Source organism: Trichomycterus rosablanca, chromosome 17, assembly GCF_030014385.1.
Source record: "Trichomycterus rosablanca isolate fTriRos1 chromosome 17, fTriRos1.hap1, whole genome shotgun sequence".
Classification (NCBI taxonomy): domain Eukaryota; kingdom Metazoa; phylum Chordata; class Actinopteri; order Siluriformes; family Trichomycteridae; genus Trichomycterus; species Trichomycterus rosablanca.
Window position 1 is genome coordinate 7,438,699 of NC_086004.1, and position 27,966 is coordinate 7,466,664.

The window sequence follows — 27,966 nt, forward strand, 5'->3', positions numbered from 1 at the left end:
TATTCTTCTTACCCAGTGGGATCTTTATTTCGTTGGATTCACTGTTTAATTCTTATTATGCCTGGTGTTCTGTATGGGCACTCATGTCTGTGCAATAAATTGCCTCTCGGGGATAGTAAAGATATTCTATCCCATAAAGAGTATTTTCTGCTTATTTTAAGCATTTTCTGAATTACTGAACAGTTTATTCCAAATGTGGTAAATTCAGCCAATAAACAGTAACTGTGCATTCAAATGTGCAGAAGTTTGTTAACGTCTTTTTACTTCAACAAAACAAAAAATCTAACCAGTGGTGCCCAAATCTTTGCTTAAGGTGGTGGTTGATGCAAAACATCTTGTGTCGAGCTGTAATTTAAACGACTTGCTCCTGCGGGCGGCAGTTCGTCACAGAGCATCACACACCTACAGCTAGGTGCGATGTAGATTAGCCAATAAATTAATCAGAGATTTTTCGGGAGGAGAGGAAACTGCGGTACCTGAAGGAAAACCAAATGAATGTAGGTGTCAATCTGCACACAGACAGTAACTGTAGGGTGATGACTGAGTCCAGGTCCCTAGAGCTGTGTCGCATCAGTCTGCTGTCACAATGCTGCCATAAAAAGTATGTTTTGTATACAGTGGTACCTTGTAACTCGACGTCCCCTAAACTTGAAATCTTTAAAATTCTACACCCTTCGTTGAGAAAATTGTACTCTTAAACTCATGTGTGCAACTGCTGTTTTGTTCAGCGCTTGGCTTGAGCAGTGTGTTAAAATGTCATCAAAGTGTAAATGAGACGAATCTGCATTTGTGTGGAATAACTATCAAATCCACTCTGAAAGCTCCACATGTATCTGTGTTTATCTGGATTTTCCTCCTGTTTCACTTTTAAACTCGTTATAGCTCGGGGTGCTTTTCCGAGAGTCTAAAACAGTGGTCCCCAACCACCGGGCCGCAGACCGGCACCGGTCCGTGGGTCATTTATTACCGGGCCGCACAGAAGGAATAAACAATTAGAGATCGCTACATCAGCAATGAAAACACTACTTTTTTTACAGGTGTTATTGTTTCTAATCACCCCTAAGTGGGAGCAGCGTCTCGTTGCAGCGAATTTGTGAGTAGTACAGTTATTCTATTTTAAATCCTCCCACCCCCGCGAAATGATATCTTATATGAAACCGGTCTGTGGTGCAAAAAAGGTTGGGGACCACTGGTCTAAAACACTTATCATTGAAAAAGCTTAATGTGACTTAATGTATTAAAAGAACGACACAGGAACACTAAACCTCTCTTAATTATTACTGCTAATAAGTTCATCACTAATTAAATTCCTCACTCGTTGTTTTAGTACAATAAGTCATGTTAATCATTGTGCGCTGCCACAATTCATAGGAAATAACAGCGCAGCCAGTGCAAAGCTATTTTGTCACTTGTCATGTGAATGTACCTTTACCAAACGGAACATGTGTTATTTTCAGTGTCACAAACAACCCCATTATTTTACAATACACTAAAATATATGCAGTTCCACGGAACCATGGAACACATTAACAGGTTTCCCCATACATCCTTATGGAAAAAAATACCTTGAAACCACTTCCAGAACCAACTGACGCCGAGCTTCAAGGTACCACTGTATTTTCTATCGTTTGTGAAAACGTGTTTTGTACTTTAGAGTTTTTTGTTGTGTTATTTTGGACTAAGATGTCCCCTAATCATAAGGCATGACACCTGGATTCTTCTTCATACGACACCTGGTTTGTTAGACAAGCCAAACGTGAGTAAATCAAGCCGAGTGTGCTTATCAAATGTTGCTTCCCTTTAAACACTGAGATGTGTGCAGCAGATGGCTGATGCAGGCTGTATTTAAACCCTATTGACTATTAACCAGTGTTCACTGCTCAGCGCATATGCAAACACCCCAGCTGACAGGTGATTAAGCCTCAGGTGTTTGCTGTTACACCATTAAATACTTAATGCAAGACGTGTGAGGTCTAATTTACTGCTGAAAATAAAATAATTAAATTTTTTTTAAAAAGCAAGAGACTCCAAGAGTAAAATAGTTTTGCATTAGCATCGTTTTTATGCTAAAAACCGTCCACATTTACAGCAGCTTTTTGAATGGTCACATTGACGTGTGTTCGTGCATTTTGTGTAGCAAGTAAGCCCTTTTAATATTCTCCTTGTACGCCAGCCAGAGTCAAAAACAGAGTTTCGGGGTTGATCTTCTGTCAGTGTGTGAGCTGACTCATCTCAAGCTGTAGATGTAAATCAGATCATGTAGTTTGTCATCAGCATACCTTCCTGTCAGCTGCCTGAAGAAACAAACACATACTCCTGTCAGGCTTGTTTACTTTTTTTGATAAATGACCATTCAAACCTTAAATACCACCTATTACTATTAATGCAATATATACAGACAGTAAAGAAAAATCCAATTATCGTTCGACTTCATTAACCACGTAATTACCCACAGTGAATTCGGTGCCACCTGGAAACAGTCGGCGGTAGGTAGAAACACACCAAGGAAAGAGCATACAATTCCTGATTTTGTCATTAACACACAGCTAATGGCAATTCAGAGTTGCCAGTTTACCATCTGCATGTTTTCAGGAGGTATCCACAGGGAAGCCATGCAGCGACAGGTAAAACATGCCAATTATTGTACAGACAGTAAACAAAAGGAAAGACCGTGTCACGATCTGCAAAGGTATTTGGCAACCCCAGACAGAACATGGGCAGTAACTATGATGTAAAACCTGCCAACTGCGATGCATGATGGCAGACTGAAGAGTTGATGCCAAGAGCAGCTACAGTGCCAAATGTGTAGCGCTTCAGAACTATCTGTACCGTCGTCGAGAACCTGTGTCTGTCTCCCACTGCATAAAGGTACCTGTGAGAACAGGAAGAGTTCTCCAGTTTGTGGTGGAGTGACTGGTGCACTAACCTAGTAAATGTTATCCAACCACTCATACCCACTAGGTTGCAGAGGTTAAGCTTTTTTCTTGTTTAAAGATTGCCCAGAGTGCTTAAACTTTTGCATAGAAGGTTTGTGTTAGAACAGTAAAATACAAATTAAAAAAAATTTAAAATCTAACTTGTGAACTTTAAACCTTGCCTTTGCTTACTCCAAGTACTTCAGTTGTCATCCCACATTTAAAGAAGTGGTTGGACCTAGATATGCACTGTGATATACCGACACCCTGTACACGGGAGTATTTCTGGCTTGAACCCAGCAGGTTCCGAGTAGGCACCAGACAGAACAGTATGGACCTTGTACTTTACCTATTATAAACAAACATTTTATTAGAAATAGGGCCCTACTAAGTTCACAGGAAGATTTGCTTAATTTAACAGACATTAGATTTCACAGATCTTTTTGAATTGAATGACAAAATAAATGGAAGCAACAATACACATCACAGACTACCTTAGGAGGTGAATGTAAACCAAGCGACAGTCTCGATGACGGCCAGGAGTTCTGTTCTGACACGCCCTCCTCTGTGTCCCACAGAATTGGTTGCGAGTTTTTCAAACTTAGTTACCAGAGTCGTGTTTTAAAGTTGCATTAGACTTCAACATCTTGGACATCTTGGCAATTGCTAACTTAGATGTCTTGTAATTGCTGGGGTAACCGAGCATCAATCAAGAGCAGAATGCTTTACTGGCTTGTTCTTGAGAAACAGCACAGACTACAGAGAGATGATTACATGTGTAGAAAAGCAAACTTTTCCATTGATTATGGAATCCCCAAAGAGACAAAAATGCACTTATCATGCTCACTTAAAATACCCGTTAAAATACCATTGAAATTTTAAGATATCTTACTAGTCAGCATATTAAGGCATCTAGGATTTTGACCAGCCTACTTCTAGGGAGCGCACGTAGGATGATGTAAAATGCTGTCTATGCTCCCTAGGTTTTCGAACACACCCATTGTCAGCACACTACACCACAGAAAAGTCTGTTACACTGCTCATAGTGCAAATGAACCAATAAACGTGAGGCACTAGAACGCTAGGCGAATTAAAACGTTACATCGCTAAACACAAACCTTACATTTTGAATTTCACTCAAATTGCATATTACACGGGAAACAGCTCGTTTTCACGGTCCCTGGTGTGTTCTTCATGGTCATGAATTAGGTAGGGCAATAATTAGGAACTTTATACTAATATTGAGTAGGGTTTCTTTTACTCTCCACAATCTGTTAAAATCCACAATCTGTTGAGAAACATTCTTGTAAGATTTCAGTCCATGCTGAGATGGTTGTCATCTGCTCATTCATGCTGCAAATCTCCTGTTCTAACACATCCCAAAGGTACTCTACTGAATTCAGATCTGATGTGAACCTTGGTAACCACTGAACCCTATAAATCAGTTTGAAATGACTTGTACTTTTTGACATGGTGCAATATTCTGGCAGAAGTAGCCAATAAGACAGCGGCACTTTGTTGCTATAAAGAGATGCACATGGTCAGCAACAATATTCAAACAGACTGTGGAATTTAAATGATGCTTGATTGGTATTTGGGGTTCAATATGTGCCAAAAACATTTTCCACACCATTTTAGCCCTAGCAGCAGCAGCAGCCCAAACTTTTAAATCAAGGCAGGTGGATCCAAGGATTTATATTTATGCCAAAAAAAAATCAGAACAGGCTTTTTTTTATCTTTGTCCAGCTTTGGTGAACGTGTACCTTCTGGCTGCCTGGCACACTGCAAAGTTGGTGTGCGTTCTGAGATGCTTTTTTGTTTGTCACGGTTGTAAACATTATTTTTGAGTTACTGTAGCGATTTATGTGACCTCTCTTAAAAACAAAAGTATTTTCACTTATAGAACTGCTTCTCACTGGATGTTTTCTGTAGCATTCTGTTTATAACTCTAGAGATTATTGTTTGTAAAAATCCAAGATAATCTACATTCGAGTCAGATCACGTTTTTGGGCGTGTTTGTGAGTGTACATACCAATTGTCAGTCTCTGGCACGGGGAGGCTGGTAGTATTGCTGTGTTGGTCGAGCACGTCTGGGCTGTCCATCTCCTCCCCGTCTAAATTCCAAAGAAGTCTCATAGTAATCATCCTCCTCATTCTGTTAAAAATAGGGTTTGAATCTTTATTATTTTAAAAAAATAAATGTATTGTCACATTGTTTCATGTAATGTCAGCAGCACTTCTACACTGTGCATGGCCAAAGTACATTAACATCCTCATTCCTATAAGGTTCAGTTTTCCAGTTCCAGCATGACTGTACCACTGTGCACAAAGCAAGCTCTACAAAGACATTAAGAATAGTTCGGTTTAAAGAAACTTTAGTGGCCTGCACAGAGTCCTGACCACAGCCCCACTCAATAGCTCTAAAATGAACCGAAACATCAATAGAGGCCTTTTTGACCAACATCAGTGCACAGCCATTTAACAGTGGCCAATAGTGTATCTGGAGTACCCTCACACCAAACCAAATCTTTATTAACCTTGCTTTGCATATCATTTATTTAATATAAGTGATTTTTAAATGTCAGCAATGGGCTCAATTGTGGCTGAAGTGCTTAAACCCTTAAAGGGGTGTCCAGATACTATTGGCCATATCAGCACAACCCAAATTTAACCTTGCTATTCATGAAAAAGGCCCAGCGAGAGTTGTTTGTTTGGTTTTATAACACCATGATGTTATATCTATGACATTCATGGCAGGAATCTGTTTTACACTAGTTTTATTTGTTTTATATTATTATATTATAAAATTATATATATATACTGTATATATACGTATATATATGCCCAACAAGAGTAAGCCTACGCTCAGATCTGCTTACCCAGGTGTCCATGTGTACAGGTTTGATATTTTGAAGCAGGACCTCCTCACAGTTGCCGTAATCACTGAACACAACCACAGCTGTTGATCCTGTATGATGCACCGCGTCTATCACCGCCCGGTAGAACTGCACACAGTGAAACATGACCATTTAGCAAACAGCGAGTAGCTTACCATGCATTGACAAAACAACAAGCCAGCAGCATCACACTATTAAAAATTATATGACAATGTAACTGATACCGAATCAAAGGCAAATTGCTTTAGTGTAAATATCAGAGCTCTGAATGGCAGTGTAAATGACCACTTTAACAGTTGAGAAGACTATACTAGTGGTGGGGTGTTCCCTGAGTTCACAGCCTCTTTCTGTGTTGGATGGGGTGTCTGATGGTCTCAGTTCACCATAGCCATAAGGAGAATTGTAATAAGGAAATTAGGAGACTATGGATTGAAATGGTACAACGCTCCGGAAGATTGATGCTCCGAAACGTTTGGATTTGTTGGATGTTGAGTTTTGTGCCTCTCTGGCAAGTGCCGAGTGCAGGTGCACACAGCTGCCATGAAGTTAAAATGGCCTTCCAACTTCGACAGATTGGCCCCTTAAAATAGGTTTTCCCAGAAACAGCAACAACAGGTCAGTGTGTGGGTGTTTCAAACTGGGGTCAGGGTTTGGGCTTCAGCGGTGCTCTTGGTGACTTTTCAACAAAAACAATCCACACTTGACAATTCCAGCACTGGAACCTTAAAAGGTAAGTCACTTACCTTGTTGTCCTCCCAGTAAAGTGCAAGGCACTGGTCTCCAGGTTTCCAGTTTGCAAGGCTACTGCTTCCTGCTGGTTGTTCCGTCTCTGATCCTCTGTAACCTTTGATGGGTCCTGACCTCTTTTTAGAAGCTGAGTTATAAGAGCTGTTGTTATTTTGAGCTGGGCCTGATAACTGTGGTTTGATGGGGCCGGTGCGCCTCGGCTCCACATCTCCATTTTGGAGACAAGTGTTTGAATTTCCGCTATTTTTATTACCATGTGGCTGTCTGCCATCCTGTATGTTGGAAGGATCTTTGCCCCCTGTTAGATGGACACTGTTCGAGTGGCTGGCTGTACCCTGATTACCGTCAAATGTGGCAGAGTTGGGTCTTTCTGTCTTGCCTTTCCTTTTACTGTGAGGTTCAGGTCTGTCTGTAACAGCAGGTTCTGAGGTTTTGGGTCCTAATGGCCCGTTTGCCTGTTTTTTCCAGTATGGAGGAGGATCAGACAGTCCTGCAGGCTCATGCTCTCTTAAACCCCAGTCTCGTTTTGAGCCCTGGTGGTTCCCGGATTGACCCTGTGTCCCCTTTGACCTCGGGTTCCCTGAAGAGGTAGAGTTCAACTGTCCGGCCTTTACATCTCGCCTCTCGTCCTTCCACTGATCATCACCGATGCCACCCCCTCTTCCTCTTTTGTCACCATCGTTCCACCTCTGCGGCTGTGCCTGTATGGTTATTTGAAGAGGGGGTTCACTGGTGCCTGGTTTGGGGAAATCATTGTCCCTCTGAAAACGGGGAGGTCTGTCGTTCCTCTGCCCCCGTCCCAAATTTCGACCAGGCTGCTTGGGCTGCCAAGTGTCTTGGTTGACGTGATCTTGGTTTTGGAAGCTCGTCCTGACCGGATGCTCCAGCGCTTTCTGTGGTGGCTGTTTCTTTGGCTCTAGAGGGGCAATTAAAAGAGAAGTTTAGCACCCTGAGGTACTGCTGGGCTCAAAGGATCAATCCAAACAACTATAAACACACATCATGTATTTCTGCCACTATTGCGATACACAGGCAGCAGTACAATGCCTTCATCCCCAAACCTTCCATAGTAATAACTATAATAACTATCAGAACTTGGAATTTGTATCAGTTTGACTAAAATCATAACTACAAGTATGAAAACTACGAATCTTACTCTCAGTTTAAGTAATTACCACGTTAGCAGTATGTTCTCAGTTGATTTTAAGAGCTTTCACAGTGGGGACGAACAAGTAATCAAGCAATTACTTCAAGTTCTGTTTATATAATATATATACAAAATCTGGAAAACCAAATGTTGATTGTTTACATTGCAAAAATTGTACTAAGACCAGTAGTTCAGTAATTGCCTGCTAGCCGGCGCATATCTCTCCAATCACATTTTTCGAACCAGTTCGTTAAATCGAGGTTCCACTGTATTTATAAATAAATGTATAAATAAATACATATTACAGGAAACACTTGTAACCTTGTGAAATTAAAGACATTGGCCAAAACCAAACCACAATGCTGCAAAACCAAATTATTTTTTACAGTAAAAAATGTAAAATGTAAATGTAAAAGTATGTGAATACCCATCTTTCACAACTGAAACAGCCTCAGTCATCTTGACAAAGACCAGTCCACAGTAAGCAAGTGAATTGAGTGGGTGTCATAATAAGAGATAAAAGAAGGGACACTACAGTGAGAGAATTCTCAGTCTAAAAAGACTGTAATGCAAATTGTTTAGTTTCTTCACCATCTACCGTACAAAATATTACTTAAATAATAAAAGATTCCAAAATCTCCATCCATGTCGTGTGCCCTCAGATGGCATTGCATGAGAAATAGTCATGCAACTTTAAAAAATATAGCCACCTGCTCTCAAAATCTTTTGGTAGCCCAACTTTTTGACCCAGTTGATGAGACATTTAGAGGTATGATGTCAGTGTACAAAACTACTCAGTGTACAAAATCAAAATGACACTAGTCAAGTGTACTGTGTGTACAAGAAGGTCATTCTAACAGCCAGTGTTTACTTACACTAAAATCTCCATTAATTTCATGTTGTTTAGGTTGTCTTATAATTTAGGTGCCCTCAGAGAAAATATAGATAAAAATAGCAGATTCTATTTACCATCAATAGATAACACTCCCATTTTAGACTCCAAGAAGTCAAAAAGTGTGCTTGGACCCGAGGGTCTTCCTCCTCCATCCGCATCTTCATCTTGCCTGGACCTTCCTCGCCCTCTCCCCTTGCCTGATAGAGAAAGAACAAAATTATTCATCACACCTTGCAAATCATAATGAAACCAAATTGTACCCATGGACACTGAATATCCATGTAAATTATTTGCTGAAGCAGCTTTGCCTGGAGCATGAAGCTGGTATATTTAACTTTGTTATTTGATGCCAACGTCACCTCTGGGTGGTGGACGACTCGGCTCTGTGGTGCCAGTCTTGGGCTGGTTGGCTCCTACAAGCAGGGAGTTAAGTGCTGTCTCTACATTATTGTTGTTGTCCAGTAACGCCTGCCTGGCTGCCTCCTTACTAAAGCCCATGTCCATGATGTCCCTTAAAGCCCGCTCATCCACCTGAAATGATGGAAACACAAACAGCCACAGCAGTGAGAGAGGAAAAAAGCAGAAGTGGTGTAAACACATACATGTCAACAAGTATGTAGATATCATGCACAAAAAGAAAAAATAGTAAACTAGTAAAATACTGCTTTAATATAGCATATACACTATATGGACAAATGTATTGGGACACCCCTTCTAATTACTGAACTCATGTTTCAGCCATGACAATTGCTAACTGGTTAATAAATCAACTAAATAATAAAGAAAATGTATCATTTTCCAACTCTGCAGCAACAGTTTAGGGAATGTACTTTTCTGCACAAAGCAAGTTCTATAAAGACATGAAGAAAATCTTGGTTTAAAGAAACTCCAGTGTCCTGCACAGAGCCCTAACCACAGCCCCACTGAACTGCTTTGAAATGACCTGGAAAATCAACTGAGGCTTTACTGACCAACATCAGCACCCAGTCATACAAATGCTCTTTTGACTGACTGGGCACAAATTCCCACAAACATAATTTAATTTAATAATTTAAACATAATTTCTCAGAAGAGTGGAAGATCACATACTATTTTAAAAACAAACGGTTTTTAAAATAGACTGTCCAACAAGCTCATGGTCAGGTGTCCAAATAATTTTGGCCATATAGTGTAGATTGAACAATATTCAGGTTACACCATTTCAAAACCATTTGACAAAGAGCAGGTGAATTGGTAACAGGTAAGGGTCTCACAACTGGGTGTTAAGACAATTTTCTCAGTGCAAGATTGCAAACTATTTAGGTCCTTCAACATCTACCATACAAAACATTGTTAAAAGATTCATGGGTTTTGGGAATGGGAATTGCTATCCATGTAGGGCAAGGTTGCAAACCACTGTTAAATCTGTGTGACTTCGAACCTTCAGACAGCAGCACATGAGAAAAAGATAAATACAGCCACATGCCTCGGGAGTACTTTAGAAAACAGAAGTCACTTAATACACTCAGCACATGCATCAAGAAATGCAACCTGAAACTGTATTATGAAAAGAGAAAGTCGTGTGTCAATTTCATGTAGAGACGCCACTGAATTCTCTGGGTCCAAGATCATCTCTGATCGATTGAAAGCCAGTGTCATGTGTCATGGTATAATTGGTGCAGAGATGGGAGGTGGGATTTCCCAGGAAGTCCATGATTATGATGCCATGTTGTTGTAGTGCCTAAGATTGTCTAACTGAAAGACAGTGTGTTTGTGCTTAATCACATATTGAAAATGTATTGTGCATCATTAAGAGGAGAGCCAGACTCCACGGACTGTTGAGCAGCTGAAAAGGAAAGAATTCAATTTACAAAACTGCGACAATTAATGTCCTCAGTTCCCAAACCATTAAAAAGTCTCATTAAAAGAAAAGGTGATAAACATGCCTCTGTCCCAACTTACAAGAGTGTGATGCAGGCAACACATTTGAAATTTGTTTATAGTTACAGTCAAAACTCTTTTTTGTACTCATTAGTAAAACAAGGGTTCAAGAGAATGAACAAATCACATATTCTTATTTATATTGCAATTTATAAAATGTCCCAACTTCTGTTGAAATAGGGTTTGTACACATACCCCAGTCAAGTGTAGGCATAGTTACAGTGAGGAAAATAAGTATTTGATCCCCTGCTGATTTTGTAAGTTTACCCCCTTACAAAGACTTGAACAGTCTATAATTTTTATGGAAGGTTTATTTTAACAGAGAGAGACAGAATATCAACAAAAAGGGAGGAGCTTGTCAATGATCTCAAGGGAGCTGGGAGCAGAGAAATGCTGGATATGACCCCAAGAACACCATCCCAACCGGGCATTTCTTTGCCTCCAAACACGGCGAGTGGAGTTGATGCCAAAGAGCTCAATTTTGGTCTCATCTGACCATATCACATTCTTCCAAGCTTTCTCAGAATCATTCAGGTGTTCATTGGCAAACTTCAGACGGGCCTGTACATGAGCCTTCTTGAGCAAAGGGACTTTGCGGGCACTGCAGGATCTCAATCCATTACGGCGAAGTGTGTTACTAATGGTTTTCTTGGTGACTGTGCTCCCAGCTCCCTTGAGATCATTGACAAGCTCCTCCCGTGTAATTCTGGACTGACCTCACCTTTCTCAGAATAATTCTTACCCCACAAGGTGAGATCTTGCATGGAGCTCCAGAGCGAGGGCGATTGACTGTGATCTTGTATATTCGAATGATCGCACCAACAGTGATCTCTTTCTCACCAAGCTTCTTGCTGATGGTCTTGTAGCCCATTCCAGCCTTGTGCAGGTCTACAATCTTGTCCCTGACGTCCTTTGATAGCTCTTTGGTCTTGCCCATGGTGGTCGAGAGATTTGAACGGAAGAAACTGATTCTGTGACAGGAGTCTTTTATACAGGGACAGGACTAATTTGTGTGCCTCATGGGCACATAACCGGTCTGTGGGGGTCAGAATTCTTGCTGGTTGGTAGGGGATCAAATACTTATTTCCCTTAATTAAATACAAATTAATTTATAACTTTTATTTAATGTTTTCTTTCTGGATTTTTTGTTGATATTCTGTCTCTCTCTGTTAAAATAAACCTTCCATAAAAATTATAGACTGTTCAAGTCTTTGTAAGGGGGTAAACTTACAAAATCAGCAGGGGATCAAATACTTATTTTCCCCACTGTATTAGGAAGTGGAAACATTAAGAAGCAACAACACCTGTTAAAACACAAGCACCCAGAACAGATCCATCAAGAACTGAAACCTTTACAGCAGAAAGATGTCCTGTGATTGGTTGAGTCACTTACTGCAAAGTTAAGTCAGCACAAAAAAAAAATCATCAAAATCCTTATGGACCGGGTTTCCAAAACCAGGCAGCCACATACACACACAAATATAGTTAACAAATGCAAAGTCATAGGTAAGTTGGAGTGATCTAAAGCAGATTCTTATTGGACTCTAGAGCAGTAAAACAATCTTCTTCTCTACCGTTGGACAGTAATTCTATTGAGAGTCATCTGTCGACAATACAGTGTCAACTGTAAATCTTGGGGGTTCATGGGGTAAATAACTTTATTGGCCTTTAGTATTTGTGCTCGAAGCTTGATGTTTCACTTTTGTTACTGATAATATTTCTTTAATTGTTAAAAATGCAATCTGAAACAGGGAAATGCGAACGACTACACACAGGACATAAGTGGTCGAGGCACATGTATTCTACATGTCACATCTAACACTGCATCAGTACCAAAACTTGGAAGGAAGACCATTTGACAAAATGTCTAAACAAAAGAAAAGCAAAAACAAAAACAAAATACATGATGATAACTATGAAATAAGCATCTGTGATGCCAGTTTCATATGATAGACTGACATTACAGTTTTTATGAGGTAGAAGTCTGAACTCCTACCAGCTCGCGATACACTCCCTCGGGTTTGCTCTCTGTCGCAGTCTTCTCCCGCTCCTCTTTTCTTTTCTGGTAAGTGTCTCGGTTTCTGAAAGTGGATCCTGGATTGGAAAGGTTGCCCCCAGCATTGCCTCCTCCCCCAAATGTTCGAGTCTGCACACAGAGGCAAAATAAATCTCGTTTTGCAAACAATTTTTCTTCTCTGTATTGAATAATGAGCCTCTTGACTCTTAATTGCTTGAGTATTCGGTCACAACTGTAAATCAATTTGCATAAAAAACAAGTGCCCAATGCCACAAATGTAACCGTAAATGTCAAGGAAAAGGGTTATGACCGCCCCAAGTCGTTTTGGAATCTGTGGCAAGGTTTGCACAAGTCACACAGCTTATCCTGAACAGAATAGATTCAGAGTCTGACAGAAAATGGTAATGGGATTTTTCAGTATTGGGAATAAATAATGGACAGCCGAATAGAAAATCATTAATTCTCCCAGACATACGAAATTACACTTTCCATTAGTCATTTCAAATCAATTATTTCTGCTATGAGAACAATTGTATCCACTTATAGCCTGGGACAAAAAATTACTGCAATATACTGCACATTTATTCATTACATTAATATACATTTTCACATTTCAGCACAAGCAAATAAATATAAGAATGTAACTTTGCATTCCAGCAACTTTAAGACAAAATTCTTATACCATGAACGATTACAATTAAGTTTAATTATCAACGCTGCACTCGTGTTTTTGTTGTTTTGATTTTGGCCAGGGCATTTAGTTGACTGAGAAATGCTGCAATTACCTTGTGCATTCTTATTACACCAGCATGACTCAATAAAAGTGCTACACACGAGTAGCAAACATGCTTTAAACTGTCGTTAAGTGCAGAATGCGGAGAATATTAGAATTAGAACGACACCATCCGTTTTAAATCATCCTTTATGGCCATTACCATAAATTATCTTCATTAAAAGCTTTTGCACCTCTTTGCTTCTGGCTACTTCAGCAATAGCAGCAATCCTCTGCTTCTCAAATTCGTCGTTTTCGTTTGGAGCTTTAGATGCACTGCTGCTCTGTAAGGTTTTCTTCTGGTCCAGCGTCTGACTGTCCACCTCCTCCTTTCGCACACATTTCTGAAAATTGCAATGATAATGTGACAACTAACCAACCACTTTGCTAGATACTCCCATTTATAGTAACTACATTCCTTAATATATTGGCTTTTAATTATTGGTTATCTCTACACCCTATTTATGAGCTAAGCCCAACATAATCACTGCATTTTGTGGGTATACAACAACTAACTAGAGTAAAAGTACTCATTCATTAGTGCATGGAAAAGTTATAAAGTAAAGCTAAATACAAAAATGCTTGTATTAGAAATTGAAAAAGCAAATTTACTTCTTTATTCATTAGGACTTTAACGTCATGTTTTACACACTTTGGTTACATTCATGACAGAAACGGTAGGTACTGGTTACACAAGATTCAGCAGTTCACAAGTTTAATGTCAAACACAGTCACAGACAATTTTGTATCTCCAATTTCTTTGGACTGTGGGAGAAAACCGGAGCTCCCAGAGGAAACCCACGCAGACACGGGGAGAACATGCAAACTACACACAGAAAGGACCCGGACCGCCCCACCTGGGGATCAAACCCAGGACCTTCTAGCTGTGAGGCAACAGTTCTACCCACTGAGCCATTGCCATTGAGCAAATTATTTTACCACACATTTAGTTTGGCACAATTTTTATGCTGGGTGCCCTTCCCTTCCTGATGCAACCCTTCTATCTACCCAGGCTTGGGACCAGCACTGAGGGTGCACTGATGTGTGCTCCCCCAACCCCCAATGACCACATGCCTTCTGTAACCCCCAAGACTCAGGTATGTGTGGCTCTTACCATTATGCCACATGATCTCACTTAGTAAAGCAATAAGGAAAAATATACTATACTAAAAATGCTGACTACTCATATTAGCATAAAAATACAATGAGTCATATTTTTAAACATTAATAATAAATCTTGTATGAATCAAGTTAAGAGTTATAGAAATAAATGTTCATGATGGGAGAACGTTTAGATTCCTGACTAATTTGCAAATTTGTAACTAACAAGATCATTTATTTAAATTAAATGAACTTTGCTATATGGAAACACTATATTGTGAAATGTACAAAGACGTGGAGAACGTACCTGTCCGAAAGATACAAACGGAGGTGGACCACCCTCTGCACCGATATTATTCCTGCTATGCTTGGCCAGACTCTGTTCAAACAAAATATTTGGAAGATTAATACAAAATACACAACTAAACATAAGGAAAAATAGTCACTCAGAGTTTAAGCTACCAGAAAAGTTGAGGGTTTGAGTCCCACCAGTTGTCTCAATTAAAAGTTTCTTTGAACAAGCACAACTGCCAAATAAATATTTGTATATTTTAATATACAATGTTCAACTACAGACAGGTCAGGCTCATCTCTTCTGTATAGACGAGTCATCAAAACAAACCTTATCTGCAACCTCATCACAGGTCATTTACTGAAGTATGCAGAACATCTAGATAAGCTCAAATATTTTTGATGCGAGTGCGGTGTGATAAAATTGAATCACTCTGGCAGTGAAGGTATGTTTGGAGAAAATAAGGAGCAGCATTTGATGAAAACAACACTTGAGATGTAAGGCATGGAGCTGAATCTATTATGCTTCGGAGTTGTGTCACATTAAGTGGCACTGGAAACCTTGCAAAGGTAGATGGATTCCACCAAGTATCAGCAAATTCTGGAAGAAGTGGTGGCTCTGTGAGTCAGTGAGTAACTTAAGCGCTCAGGTTCGAATCTCAGATGTCCGACCAAGTCAGTAATACAGCTAACAGGCAAGATTGGCCATGCCTGTGAGAGGGAGGGAAGAAGGTCAGCAGGGTTCCTTATTATCACTGCATAAAGTGACCACTGCTGGCTGGTCAAGGCATCTGCACAAGTGGTAAATAATTCCCAGAGGGCATAGCATGACTCTCCATATGCAATAACGCTCTCTGTGAGAGTCTGCTGCTGACAGGTGAAAAGAGGCGGTAGACGACTGAACGATTTTGTTAACAACTCTATTGCTTCATTATTTTTCCAGAACGTTCCAGGCCTAACTTAAACATATATTTCATTACATAAAAATACAAGTTCAGTAATCCTTACCCTTTGCAACTCCCATTTCTCGATTAGGTGATCCACCTCTCCTCCGAGGACCGATATCTTGGAATCGTCCAGTAGCAGAAAGCCGTTTTTCACCAGTACTGTCCCTACTAGTTTCACTTTGGTTCCAGGTGGAGTATTCAAACTGCAAACAATCACAAATTCAATCAAACCTCAGAATTAATTATGTAATAACTGATACACAGTCATAAATACCTACACTGATCAACCAAAACATTAGGACCACCATTTAAAAATGCACATGCTGATGCCTATTTCATAATAATTGTGCATGTTATGGTCAGGTATATAGGGTAGTCCCTCATAGTTTACTTGTTAAAAGCAGCAGGTATAAACAGAATAAAGACCTGAATGACTGATTATGCCTAAATGTTTATGACCAGACAACTGGGGTCTCTTACAGGCCGAATACTGGGATTTCGAATATATCATATTGCACCTCAGCTCTGCCATCCGACTGGGCTGAGCGGCCACATGAACAACGATTGGCCTGTTGTTCATATAGGGGTGTGGTATTAAGCCGGATAGGGACTCCTCGTAACTAATGCACCATGACCTCTGCTAGCTGATTGATTGCGCCTGCACAGAGGCGGAGAAAAGAGTGCGGATCAGGGTGCGTCTCTCCGTACACAAGGCTGATTCGCAAATATGCACTCGCCTAGTGTGGGTGACAAAATGCATACAGCTGCTGCCGACGTCTCAGAGGGGGCGTGGGTTAGCTTCGTTCTCCTCAAATCAGAGAGGGGGTCGGCATTAGTGGAGAGGAAGCGTGGCGCAATTGGAAGTGCTAAAAAGTCGGGAGAAAAGGGGGAGAAAATGCATAAACAAAATATATTTTAAAAATGTCTCTTGCTTTATTACAATAGCCCACCACAACTGAAAACACTGATCAAATCTCAGCAGTGTGATCGGTCTGCCGGGGCATCTACACGATGAGACATGATTGGATGTGTCTGGGGGTAAGTAAGGTAGACCAAAGCCCTGCAATGAACTGCCTCCTAAACTGATTTTGGTGATTGCACTTTAAAATCGTTCTAGTCAGTTGGGTTAATTCACAATGACTTGCAAAGTTTTGACTCACTGAATTTTAGACTCTAGATCAGAACTACTGATTTTGTTATCTTGTGATCTAAGGAAAACAACTTTTGCTATCACGTAAACACGTGACAAATTAGTCATGACCTTAAGTTAAACGTTTTCTCTAGAATATGAGATAACGAAAAATAACAGATGGCCTTTTTGGATTTCTGTACAACAGAGTACATATTTTAAATTCGCTAACACAAAACTGTTGCACAAGATCTTTACAACACTGAAACAACAACGACAAGTCTGATCCTGAATGAAGAAGCAAAAATATCTACATGTGGCTGGTTTTAAAGGGAAACCTAAAGTTTCTTTCAAATAAGGGAACATGAAGGAAAAGAATTGGTGGAGTTATTATACAGTCTGTACACGATTCTTTATTTTAAAAAGAACATTTTCTACATCTGATGGGTTTAAACAAACAAGCTGCTCTGGCAGATAAGGGACATATTTTTACGCATTTTTAAGCATACATTTCTGGATAAGAAAAACTTGATATGCGACAATCTGGGTTTCTTTTTTTACTTATCCATAGAAGGGCATCACACTTCACATCCAATCACTGCCATCTAAAGACAAATTACTGTATCCAACCAGCATACTGGCATACTGGCATACTTGTTTTGGAAACCTGAGAGATACTGCGATGAAACCACTGCAAACCAAAAGCAAAGTTCGAACGCAGTTTCTAATGCAAAAAGTGCAGATGTACATGCAAGTTATTCATAAAAGCAATATTTTCTTTTTAATTTATTTTATTTCCTTATTTCAGATAAGTTTTAGACAGCAAATGTATGTGCACTTTCAGAAGGAAAGTGTTGCCGAGTTTAAGAAGTTGATTTAAAGTTGCAAAGTCTGCAGCCCAGGTTTAATAGCGAGTAATGCACAACAAAAGGCTTTTTTATGGCTAATTGTCTGAGAAACCACATCTCTGGCCGTTTTCCTCTGCTGGCTATAATGAAAGTAATGCTCCGCCCCTCCCTTCCCCAAAATGTCCTATCAGCTGTGCAAGTTTGGATTCAGAGCCAGCAGCCTAATTTTAATTAAAGTCAACATATCGAAGAGGGAGAGCGAGAGAAACTCAATTTCCCTCTCACAAGCATACCAATAAGCCATAAGCCTGAGGACATGCGGAAAAGTGAACACGCCAAAACGTTCCACAAATGAATCTCAGTGCCAACATCCCTGCCCAAATTCTGACATGACATGGTGCACGGCTAATAATAAAGTACCCCTTGCCCTGTCACTACTCGAATTTATTTGAGACTACTCATTCAGCTTTCCTCTCAAGTCTGGCTCTTGTGAGCTCTCGCATTAGAAAAGCCTGAGGATTGATACAGGATGAGAGTTACTGGTGCATTAAAAACAGTGCAGTAAGTGCAGACTGTCCTCCAGCCATTTCAGGCTTCCAGTTCTGGCTGACCTGTTCAAAGCTACAGCTTATATCAAAAAGTATGTTGACACACCTCTTAATAATCAACTTTAGGTTTTTCAGCCACACCCAAAATTAATTATTTCCATTTCATCAACCGCTTAATCCTGGTCCGAGTCGCTACGGGCCTGATTCAACCAGAAAAACACTGGGGCGCAAATCAGGAAAACCCTGGACAAGGCGTCAATCCCCCCCCCCCCATCCTCCCTTCAGAAGTATGCAATCAAATTTTTTTTGAAAACTGATAGATAGCGCTGCCGAGATTCTAGTGCGAGTGAACACAAAGAACTTTGTCTCAACCAGAGGCACACTACTCACAAAGATGAGAAAATAAAAATAACTACACACACTGGTTTCCCAGACCCTCAGAAATGGTTTGGTAACCCATTACAGACTGATATATATCAAATAAAAAACTTAACAGTGGGAATCTTGCCAGAAGTGGCGAATCTAACAAAATGCTTTCAGTCTACCAATGCCCCCCATCAATGCCTCATCCATGAACACCAGTCATCAGATGTCATTTACACAAATAATCACAGTACAGTAAAGCACATAATTGTATAATTGATTTGAGGATTTAAAAATCTAGCTGAGACCCAAAGGCCATTCTATAAAAGAAAATAATAAAATAATGCAAACTGTGGCTAAGTGCATCATTTAATGAACTCTTGCCAAAAGTGTGTTTTCTATTTGGCAATCGAGAAAACAGTCCTTCTCCCCCCACATTCTCTGGAAGGAATAACTGTGCTATAACACTGGTGTGAAGAACAGTAGGCGGCATTATCTCTCGAGTCTGAGGAGAGAGACGGGGATGGACAGAAAAGGAAAACGAGAGAACTGGCTGCATAAAAAGAGGTCTGTTTGGAGCATTACCCTGTAGCGCTTGTCCAGTGTCCACCTGGGGGTTGGCACGCAGCCACACTGACGGCTGCTGCTAGGCAAGCACTGTGACTGAGAGTAACGGAAAAAAGGAGTGAAAAGGTAGGGGTTAAAGGAAGGTAATGTGTCGGTATTTGGCTGCTAAACAGACTGGCCATACAAAGCGATGCTACCGATCAAGCGGTTAACCAATAACCGATGAAGAAGCTGTTTTTAAATTAATGTTGTTGATTGAAAATGGCTTTTAAACTCATTTCCAACAGCTGATCCTTCATTCCAATTGATAACTAGCTACAGTCTGTACAGAACGAGATGCTGATTTGAATTGCACCCTCACCCACACTCAGTCTACAAAGACATAATAGGCTGTGTCTGAAGGGAAGTGGCCGAATGCTTGCGATGAGGAGGCACCCTGGGTGTTCCTGCCTTATGCCTGTTGTTTCCCGATTGGGTCACTTCCATTCTAATAATATTCTGGTAATTTCAAGATTGTGTCTGAGAAAGCTTGTGTTGGAATGGGGCACCTCGACGACTAGCAGAAGGGTTGTGCAAGAGGCAGAGGCCATCAGAGGACAGGGAAGTGCAGGTGATTTAATGACAAAATCAGCCCATTTGTCCTTCTTGCTCACAAACACATCTAACAGAGAAGCAATAATGATTTTAGCCTGAGAAAATGGGAAAATCTTTGCAGAACCTGTAAGGTCAGTTTAAACTTTTACCCATCTTTCCTACAGAATAAAGGGAACATGCAAGTGTACAAACATTTCTACCATTAGCCTGGGGCAGCCATAAGAGCACTTAGCAAGCATGTAAATTGTCCTGATTTCTTTTAACCTATAACCAAGAAGCTTGTAGCGCCCCAGCAAACTACAAAACATGTCAATGAGTTTCATATCAGTCAGCCAGTAGTCAGAATGTAGATTTTACACAGTCAGTATTGAATAGTTCATTACAAGCTACTGGGACATGATGCAAAATATCCACATTATTTACAAATTAACTAAAACTGACAAACTACCAATTGGTTGTGATTTTAAACGTTTAATAGTTCCTTTGTTCAATTTTAAATGATAGAATTGCATAAAATCATTACTGTTTGGATAAAAACGTCAGAATGTGGCTGTAAGCAAAGCTGGCACTGTGCACTAATGTAAGGGCTTGTTTCAAATCCAGTTTTCCTCTGTACAGACTGCAGCTGCACTCTTATTTGGAATCGAGCGTCAGCTGTTAGAAATTAATGTAAAAGACTTTTTATTAACCAACAGCATTAAAGGAACAAGGACTTTTGTTGGTTATCAATAATATCATCTACTACGAGTGAGTGATTTAAAGAGTCATAAGCTTAGTGTCATATGCAGTGCTCAAAGCTTTGTACGTGTGACAAAATGACCTGCAATAGTTTTACCTGATTTTTGACAGATGTTCCAGTTCCAGGCCTGTGCATGCTGTGTGCCCATCAGTCATCTGGAGGCGGAGCATTCTGGGTGCCGCCTGAGACTCCTCATGTTCTTTGGGGGCAGTGACGTTTCGAATTTTCTGCACCTGAAGCACACACAAGCCCTTTAACTGGCAAAAAAAAAAAGTAACTGTGTTAGTTCAGTCACTTCAAATGTACTAAACAAACAATCATCATGAACTTAAGGCTGCAGCATGTGACTTTTAATGATACAGGGATGTTGAGCCCTCTCTGCTAGGTGTCTTGTCAAGGAACTGTGTTAAGTGGTGGGGGATTCACATAGAGCATAGCGTGACTCTACATACAAGATATGGTTCTGTGTGGGAATCCACTGCTGGTCGGCGATTAAGAAGCGACCAGTGATTGCACACTTGCCTGAGGGAGTGTGTTGTAGTGTGCGGCTCTCTTCAGCCAAGGCAGGGGTGGTGCAAATAACATGAGAAATTGCAACAGGGAATCGGAAATTACTACACTGTCAGAGAAAAAAAACTTCCAGCAGCCCCAACAGGGTATCCACTGTTTTTTTTACTCTCTTCTGACTCAATAATGCTGCTTTCCTTGTTTTTTAATACAAAAAATGACAACCACTTGGTAGCCCTTATGGGCTTCACGTTACAGATAATCTTTCTGTCAGCCACTATCTGTATATCTAGAGTGATGCGGATGCTATTCTGCAGGCTTTGGCTGTTTAAAGTCAAATACAAGAGGCTAGCCCACCAACGCTGAGAGCCGAGTTCAAATCTCAGCTGTTCTATCGCCTGGGCAGGCATCCACACAGACATGATTGTCTCAGGAGTGGGGGAGTGGTTGCTAAAGCACCACAATATATTGGCATTCCTGTTTCAGGGTGTACAGGAACCACCATAACCCAGACCACGATAAAGCTTCTTAAAAAAACACACCAGGTTTAAGTTTAAATAAGGACAAGGTCAGAACACCCATAGGGGAGAACATGTCACACTAGTGGCAAGACCAGAGGCAAGATTTGAACCCTGGTCCTCAAGACCCTGAAGTTGTACAACACTAACACACACAACTAATGCAACATACTTTATTATTTTTAGACTGACTGTGACCTAGAAGTTATCACTGTTGGCTTGTGGCCAAGAATGCAACATTACCAAAAGTGATAACTGGGTGGTAAATCATCAGATGGCACATTCTCACACCTACAATGAGCTGGCATCACAGCCATCACATGGCATCCTACCCTGGGCAAGTGTTCACATGCTTATCTACATACCCTCTGGGTATTTAATGGATTAAATGTTTTGCCCATTAGAAAGCAGGTCAGGACAAAATGCCATTTTTATGCAAGTACTGATTTATCAACTGGCCAACGAGATCGAGAACACAGAATATTAGGGTTTTATGATTGTATTGGGTATCAACCTGGAAACATGCACACAGCGTAATGAATAAAGCTTTGGTTAAAATGTTCTATAGACTGTTGAAGCTGGATAGCACCCTGATCACCCTAGGCAAACCACCCCACCCCACCAAAAAAGTCTGTGCTAGAAGGCCAGTATTATTTTTCCTTAATTACACATAGGCATATAGCTGAAAATGTCAATATGAGACTTTGTTAAAAGGAAAGATATACTACTAAAATACAGAATAAATTTAGCTTCACTAAATAAATAAAAAGCAGCCTGTTTAATTTTTTAATATTAGCCTTTTTATATTGACAGCTGACACTGTGCCCAGTGGACCATTCCTAACTAAGTCTAGACCAAAAGGCCATTTATTAATGCAATTTCTCCGTAAGGATCCAACTTCCAGACAAATGGCTTCCCGTTTCATATCTAAACACCAACCTTTACCGGGAGACCTGTGCCGATGAGATCAGTGGCCCATTAACTCTGGGAGAAGAGCCTGTCCAGGAGATCACAGAGCTCCACAAATTCCAGACTCAGATTCAATTTAAAGTGCTTCACAGACTCCACTATCGGAAAATCAGATTGAGTAAAATCTATAGTTCTGTGTCTCCACTCAGTGATGAATGATCAATGACTGAGGGTTCTTTAGCTTACCTTTTTTTATTCTGTTCAGTGCTGCAGACAAGTCAGTCCTGTGTTGTCTAAAACTGTATATATTAGCACCCTGACCCTAAGACATCATTTGTGGATACATCAGAAATCATTTCCGTTTGCATGACGCCAGGCAGTAATGGTCAGCATGAGTTGCAGCTAAAAGGGTTTCTCATTCAGGTTCATGTATCAGGATTGTGGTGGATTAAAAGCCCACCTGAAAAACACGCAAGGCGCCAACAAGCCGACCAATCCTGCGCAGGGTACCACAATGGACATTCACTGGCCATTCAGTGAAGCCAAGCCAGCTATATTTAGGCAGACGGTGGAAACCAGGGTGCCTAGAAGAAACCACTGTGTATATAAATGTGCCATATCTATTGCACATCATATTTTGGGGCAATAATGTGATGACGTTTCTTCTCTCCAGAGGATGTGTTCACATTTTTCTTAGCTGTGGTAACTCAGTGGTTTACGTTAATGGGCAGGTAATTGGAAAGCCGCCAGTTCAAGCGCCACCACTGCTCAGCATTGGGACCTTGAGCAAGGCCTTTGACTCTTAGTTGCTTGGATTGTATTTGGTCCCAGTTGACATAAATGTCCATGTGGATACAAATAGAATGTCTGGTAAATACTGTCAATGTAAAATGTAATCTAAATGCAAAGATGTCTGATAACATAATGCTTAAAGCAACAGACAAGAGGGTATCTGATTCCAGCCCAACCACCACTGCGTCACCACTGTTGGACCTATGAGCAAAGCCCTAAACTCCTAATCGCTTGCATTGTATGTAGGCACAATTGTAAGTCGCTTTAAATAAAAGCACCAGCTAAAAGCCATACATGTTGTTTTAAAATAGCCCAAATCTTAGTCCAGGTCTGCACCATTTCCCACCACCTAAAACTCAAACAAAAGGTGGACTGGCTCTCAACTGCCCCTAATTGTAAACAAGAAAATGGACGGTTGGGTGAGTGGCTGATGAACTGCAATGGACTGGCCGGCTGCCTAAAGTGTATTCTGGCCTTGCACCAAGCGTTTCCAGATTGCACCACACCCATCTCGAACCTGACCAAGTGGTTGCTGATAAATCCCTTGCAGCTTTGCTATTTATTCTTCCTTTCATAAAATAGGCCTAAACTAAATATATGTTTTGATATTTTTGATTTTGGGTGTTTTTAAGGTTTAAAATAATTTAAAAAGCAAGATTTCCTCCTATTTTTAACAGTGCTTGCATTTCCTTCAGTTAAGCAGATCAGAACATGAACCAATGGATTTCATGCAATTTCATAAGAAAAAGAATGAATGACAAAAAATGGTTTAAACAAGCTTTGGTGTTTCTTTCCTCCTTTATCTGAAGCCCTCTCTGTAAACATTTACTTATAGGGACATCCAGTGGCCATCATGTGAAGGTGCCAGAGCTGAAGTATACTCCAATCTAAAGAACAGAATGACCACCTGGATTGTTTCCAGCATTAAGATTTCTTATACTATAAGGAGTATTCATTTATTAGGATTTTAACATCATGTTTACACACTTTGGTTACATTCATTCATGACAGGACAGGTAGTTACTGGTTACACAAGATTCATCAGTTTAAGTTTAATGTCAAACACATGGACATCGCTGCCAATTTTGTATCTCCAATTCACCTCACTTGCAAGTCTTTAGACTGTGGGAGGAAACCAGAGCGCTGGAGGAAACCCACGCAGTGCTGCCCACTGATCCACCCCTTATGAGGGGTAACTTACACATCTATGAAAGCATGAGCACTTAAAGTTTTTGTACGTATTTGCATGTGTTACCTCATCATGGCTGCATCATCAGAGTGTGTGGGAGTAAAACTGACCAGTCTATGGTCCAGATCTGTCTTCTTTCATAATATAGTCCCAAACATTGTTCTACTGCATGTATACTGTGCTGCATATACTACTGAGCTACTATTGTATTGTAGCCCAGGTTGATACCATTTAAATTACACAGGAAACCATTTAGGATTTGACAAAACTAGGTAAAAAATCCTCCTTTATTTACCCAAAAAAAAAAACAGATTAATACACACGATTCAATCAATTTTGTATTTATTTATTGAACTGTGCGATATTTGAATACCAGATTGGGTAAAGCTATACTAGCATGGGTATAGTCAAAATATGCATTTATTTAATTAAACATGACCATTCATAGTTGCAACATGAATAAAAGATTCCTTTCAGCTGCTCCCGTTAGGGGTCGCCACTGCAGATCATTTGACTGCATATTTGATTTGACATATTTTTTACTCTGGATGCCCTTCCTGACACACCTGCTATTTTATTCAGGTTTGAGACCAACACTAATGGTGCACTGTGTGTCCCTCCATATTTATTTTGTTTGGATTTGGTTTTATGTAAATCCAGTCTGATGGCTCTTTCACAGTAAAAGTATAAACCTGGTATAAAAAAAAACAGCATACAGGTTGCAGGTCCCTTAACCTGTGTAAAAGAGGCTAGTTTGTAACCACAAACATGAAGGAAATCACACAACCACAAGAAATTACCTCCTCTACTCGGCCACTGTTGATGTCAGCAGGCAGGAAACCCTTTCCAATGGACCTCAGATCAGTCTGCGCAGGACAGGAAAAGAACATTTTTAATGGCAAGGTCAAACTGTAATATTTATCAATTATTTACTGAATACATTCAATGTTCAGTAATACAGTGCTTGACTGGCTACTCTCTTACATTCCCTTGCACTGCTTTGCTGATCTCTCACAAGCTAGCATAACAAAATTTACTGTTCATGTGGAGATTTTATAATAATTTATCAAATCAGAAAAACTATATGCACAAAAGTAAGTGCACAACTGAACACAAGCTTGTAAGACAACCCACTCCATACCACGGGCGTTAATATGTTGTTGGTTGGTTGAATGTTTTACATACACAATTGTCAGAATTTGAGGAAAGAAAGGGCAACTTTGGTATGTGCATATTTTCTATAAAACAGCGCCACCTAGTGTCTGATAAAGTGGTAAAAACAATACTTCAGATGTGCATGTCTTTCTGCACATGTTCCTCTATGTATGAATGTGCCACTGGCTAATGAAAAAAAGAAAAAAGAAAAGCCTGGAGAATTCACAAGGATCAGAGGGGCTGTTTGTTGTATGAGGGAATGATCCTCAGTCTAAAGAGGTCAGGGCTCCATGCAGGCCAGTACAATTTCTGAAAGCCAGACACCTCAAACCATGTCTGAATGAACCTTGCTTTGTGCACAGAGGCAAAATCATGCTGGAGCTGGAAAGGGCCTTTCCTAAACTGTTGCCGCAAATCTGGAAGCAAAATCATTTTAAAACGGTGGTAAAACAGACAATGAATAAATGAATGTACTTACATTTAAAGCTACATTAATAATGTCGTTAAGTGCTACATTTTCTTTTTCTGTGGATCTTCTGCTCTCCTCTATTCCCTCAGTTGTAAGATACCTGTCAAAATAAATAATAATAATAAGTCAGTTAAATGGCTTGTTTCAATTCAGACAAAAGTATGTTGACACCTGACCATAAACTAGCTGGCCAGCTCATTCAAAAACCATAGGCACAAATATGGAGTTGTGTGCCCCCTCTCCCCTGAGGCTATAACAGTCTCCTCAGTAAAGGCTCCTGCATTTTTCAAATTAGCTTAATTGTGCTGGAATTTAGCAGTTTTCTCATATCAAACTCAACAACAAACTATGCCTTGTGGAAAGTGGCTCAGTCATGCTGGAACAGGAAAAGGTCTTTCCAAAACTGTTGCCATGAAGTTGAAAACAATGATGAAACAACAATGTGGGTGTAACTAATACAACTGTACTTATTAATAAGGGGTATCTACATACTTTTGGTCATACATTGGTTCAAATTTACCAATGTATGTCTTCTAAACATTAAACAACAGAACTGGACTGTTTACTTATAAATAGTACAACTGGCAGAGGTCCTGCAATGGATTGGCATCCTGTCTGGGTGCGTTTCTATATTGCACCCAGTGATTCTGGGGAAGCCAGACCATACTGCGACACCAAACCGGATAGAGCTTTGGTATCAAATGAAAAATGATGATGAAAATGATGAATAACAAGTTATATGAATAGAAAATCTGTGCTAAGCCTTATTTGATCAGTGTGGAGATATAAAATAGAACTCTCATCCTGCAAGCTTTTACACTTTAAAAATAAATCAAGAAATAAAAATATTTTTATAGTTACAATTCAAACAAAACCAGGCAAGTAAACCCTACCAACAAGGCTACTCTGGTATTTCACTTTTTAAAAGAAACCAAGCAAATGTTTACACTGTTCAGCCCTGCAACACCTAAATCTATAAAATGACTGTAAAGAAATGGTATGCCTAGTCTGGTGTGAAAGAACCTGACCTGAATCCCATCTAGGAAGTTTGGAACAAACTGGAATGCTCAATACAAGTCAGGTGATCTCTCAACATGAGACTTGACGTATGCTCTAAAAATCCCAGCAGTCATGTTCCAAAAAAGTAATTGAACCAACTCTACATTGGTGCACAAGCTTTTTTTTTTTTTTTTTTTTTTTTTTTTTTTTTAAATAATACGTTTCACGAGCACAGATGAATGTGATGGTTGGTGTATACATACTTTGGGCAATGTGTTTGAAGCAAACATTAAGCATGTGAGTGAACTGGCTGCTCTGCTTGATAGTTGGTTATCTAGCGGCTAGGCTAAGCGTTCCCATTACTTTATACAAAACCTCTGTTTCTAATGTGAAGATAATTATTAGCCAGGTTAGCTAATTGTGTGTAGTTATAATAATATGGTACTGTCATTCGTTGAGTTAATGACCTATTTTGGACACCTGCCTTAGCACTTACAAGCTAGCCTGCTAAATGTAACGCTGGTTTTTCTACCCGTATTGATATAAACCCTGCCCACCACGCGAAATATTGGTCGCGGCATCAAGACTCCTGCGCCACTATTGGGCTATACAAAAGCTTCCAGCCAATCAGGAACAGCCAAGCGCAACCGTCAAACCAATCAAAGTACAGAAGGCGAGTATATACACAAAACGGGTGTCGTTAGGTAGCCGAGAAGTAACCCCAGCACAGCAATGCTATTTAGCTTGTCGTACTCACCAGCCTTCTTTAATAAGCGCCGAACTCAGCTCTGTCATCTTCGAGTACAAAATGTTATGTTTTGAAAATCAACAGACTATATAACTTTAAGTTTTAGCATGGTTTAGCGCTGCGTTTGTATAAAACCGCTCACTGTTCAATAACAATGCTACTCGGCCAAAACAGATGCGAGTTATAGGCTACTTTCCAAACCACACACCGCCGTACTAAATAGTATGTTAAATTAGTGCACTA

General features: G+C 40.1%; 1 protein-coding gene across 3 annotated transcripts; it reads right to left on the minus strand.

The window, feature by feature from the left end:
• Window positions 1-2,039: 2,039 nt before the first annotated feature.
• tdrd3 (tudor domain containing 3) lies at window positions 2,040-27,940 on the minus strand. Of its 3 annotated transcripts, none has more exons than XM_063013117.1 (14): window positions 27,733-27,940; window positions 25,986-26,076; window positions 25,153-25,218; window positions 20,534-20,694; window positions 15,711-15,852; window positions 14,719-14,790; window positions 13,505-13,654; window positions 12,518-12,667; window positions 8,961-9,132; window positions 8,676-8,798; window positions 6,556-7,475; window positions 5,795-5,920; window positions 4,948-5,029; window positions 2,040-2,294 (listed from the first exon to the last, which is right to left on the minus strand). In XM_063013117.1, exons 1-14 carry the CDS (start codon window positions 27,768-27,770, stop codon window positions 2,287-2,289), a joined length of 2,301 nt encoding a protein of 766 aa, XP_062869187.1. In that variant the 5' UTR covers window positions 27,771-27,940; the 3' UTR covers window positions 2,040-2,286. The 3 variants fall into 3 exon arrangements, with proteins under 3 accessions (XP_062869187.1, XP_062869186.1, XP_062869184.1); XM_063013116.1 differs by having other exon boundaries at window positions 4,948-5,070; window positions 20,534-20,670; window positions 27,733-27,934; XM_063013114.1 differs by having other exon boundaries at window positions 4,948-5,070; window positions 27,733-27,934.
• Window positions 27,941-27,966: the final 26 nt, after the last annotated feature.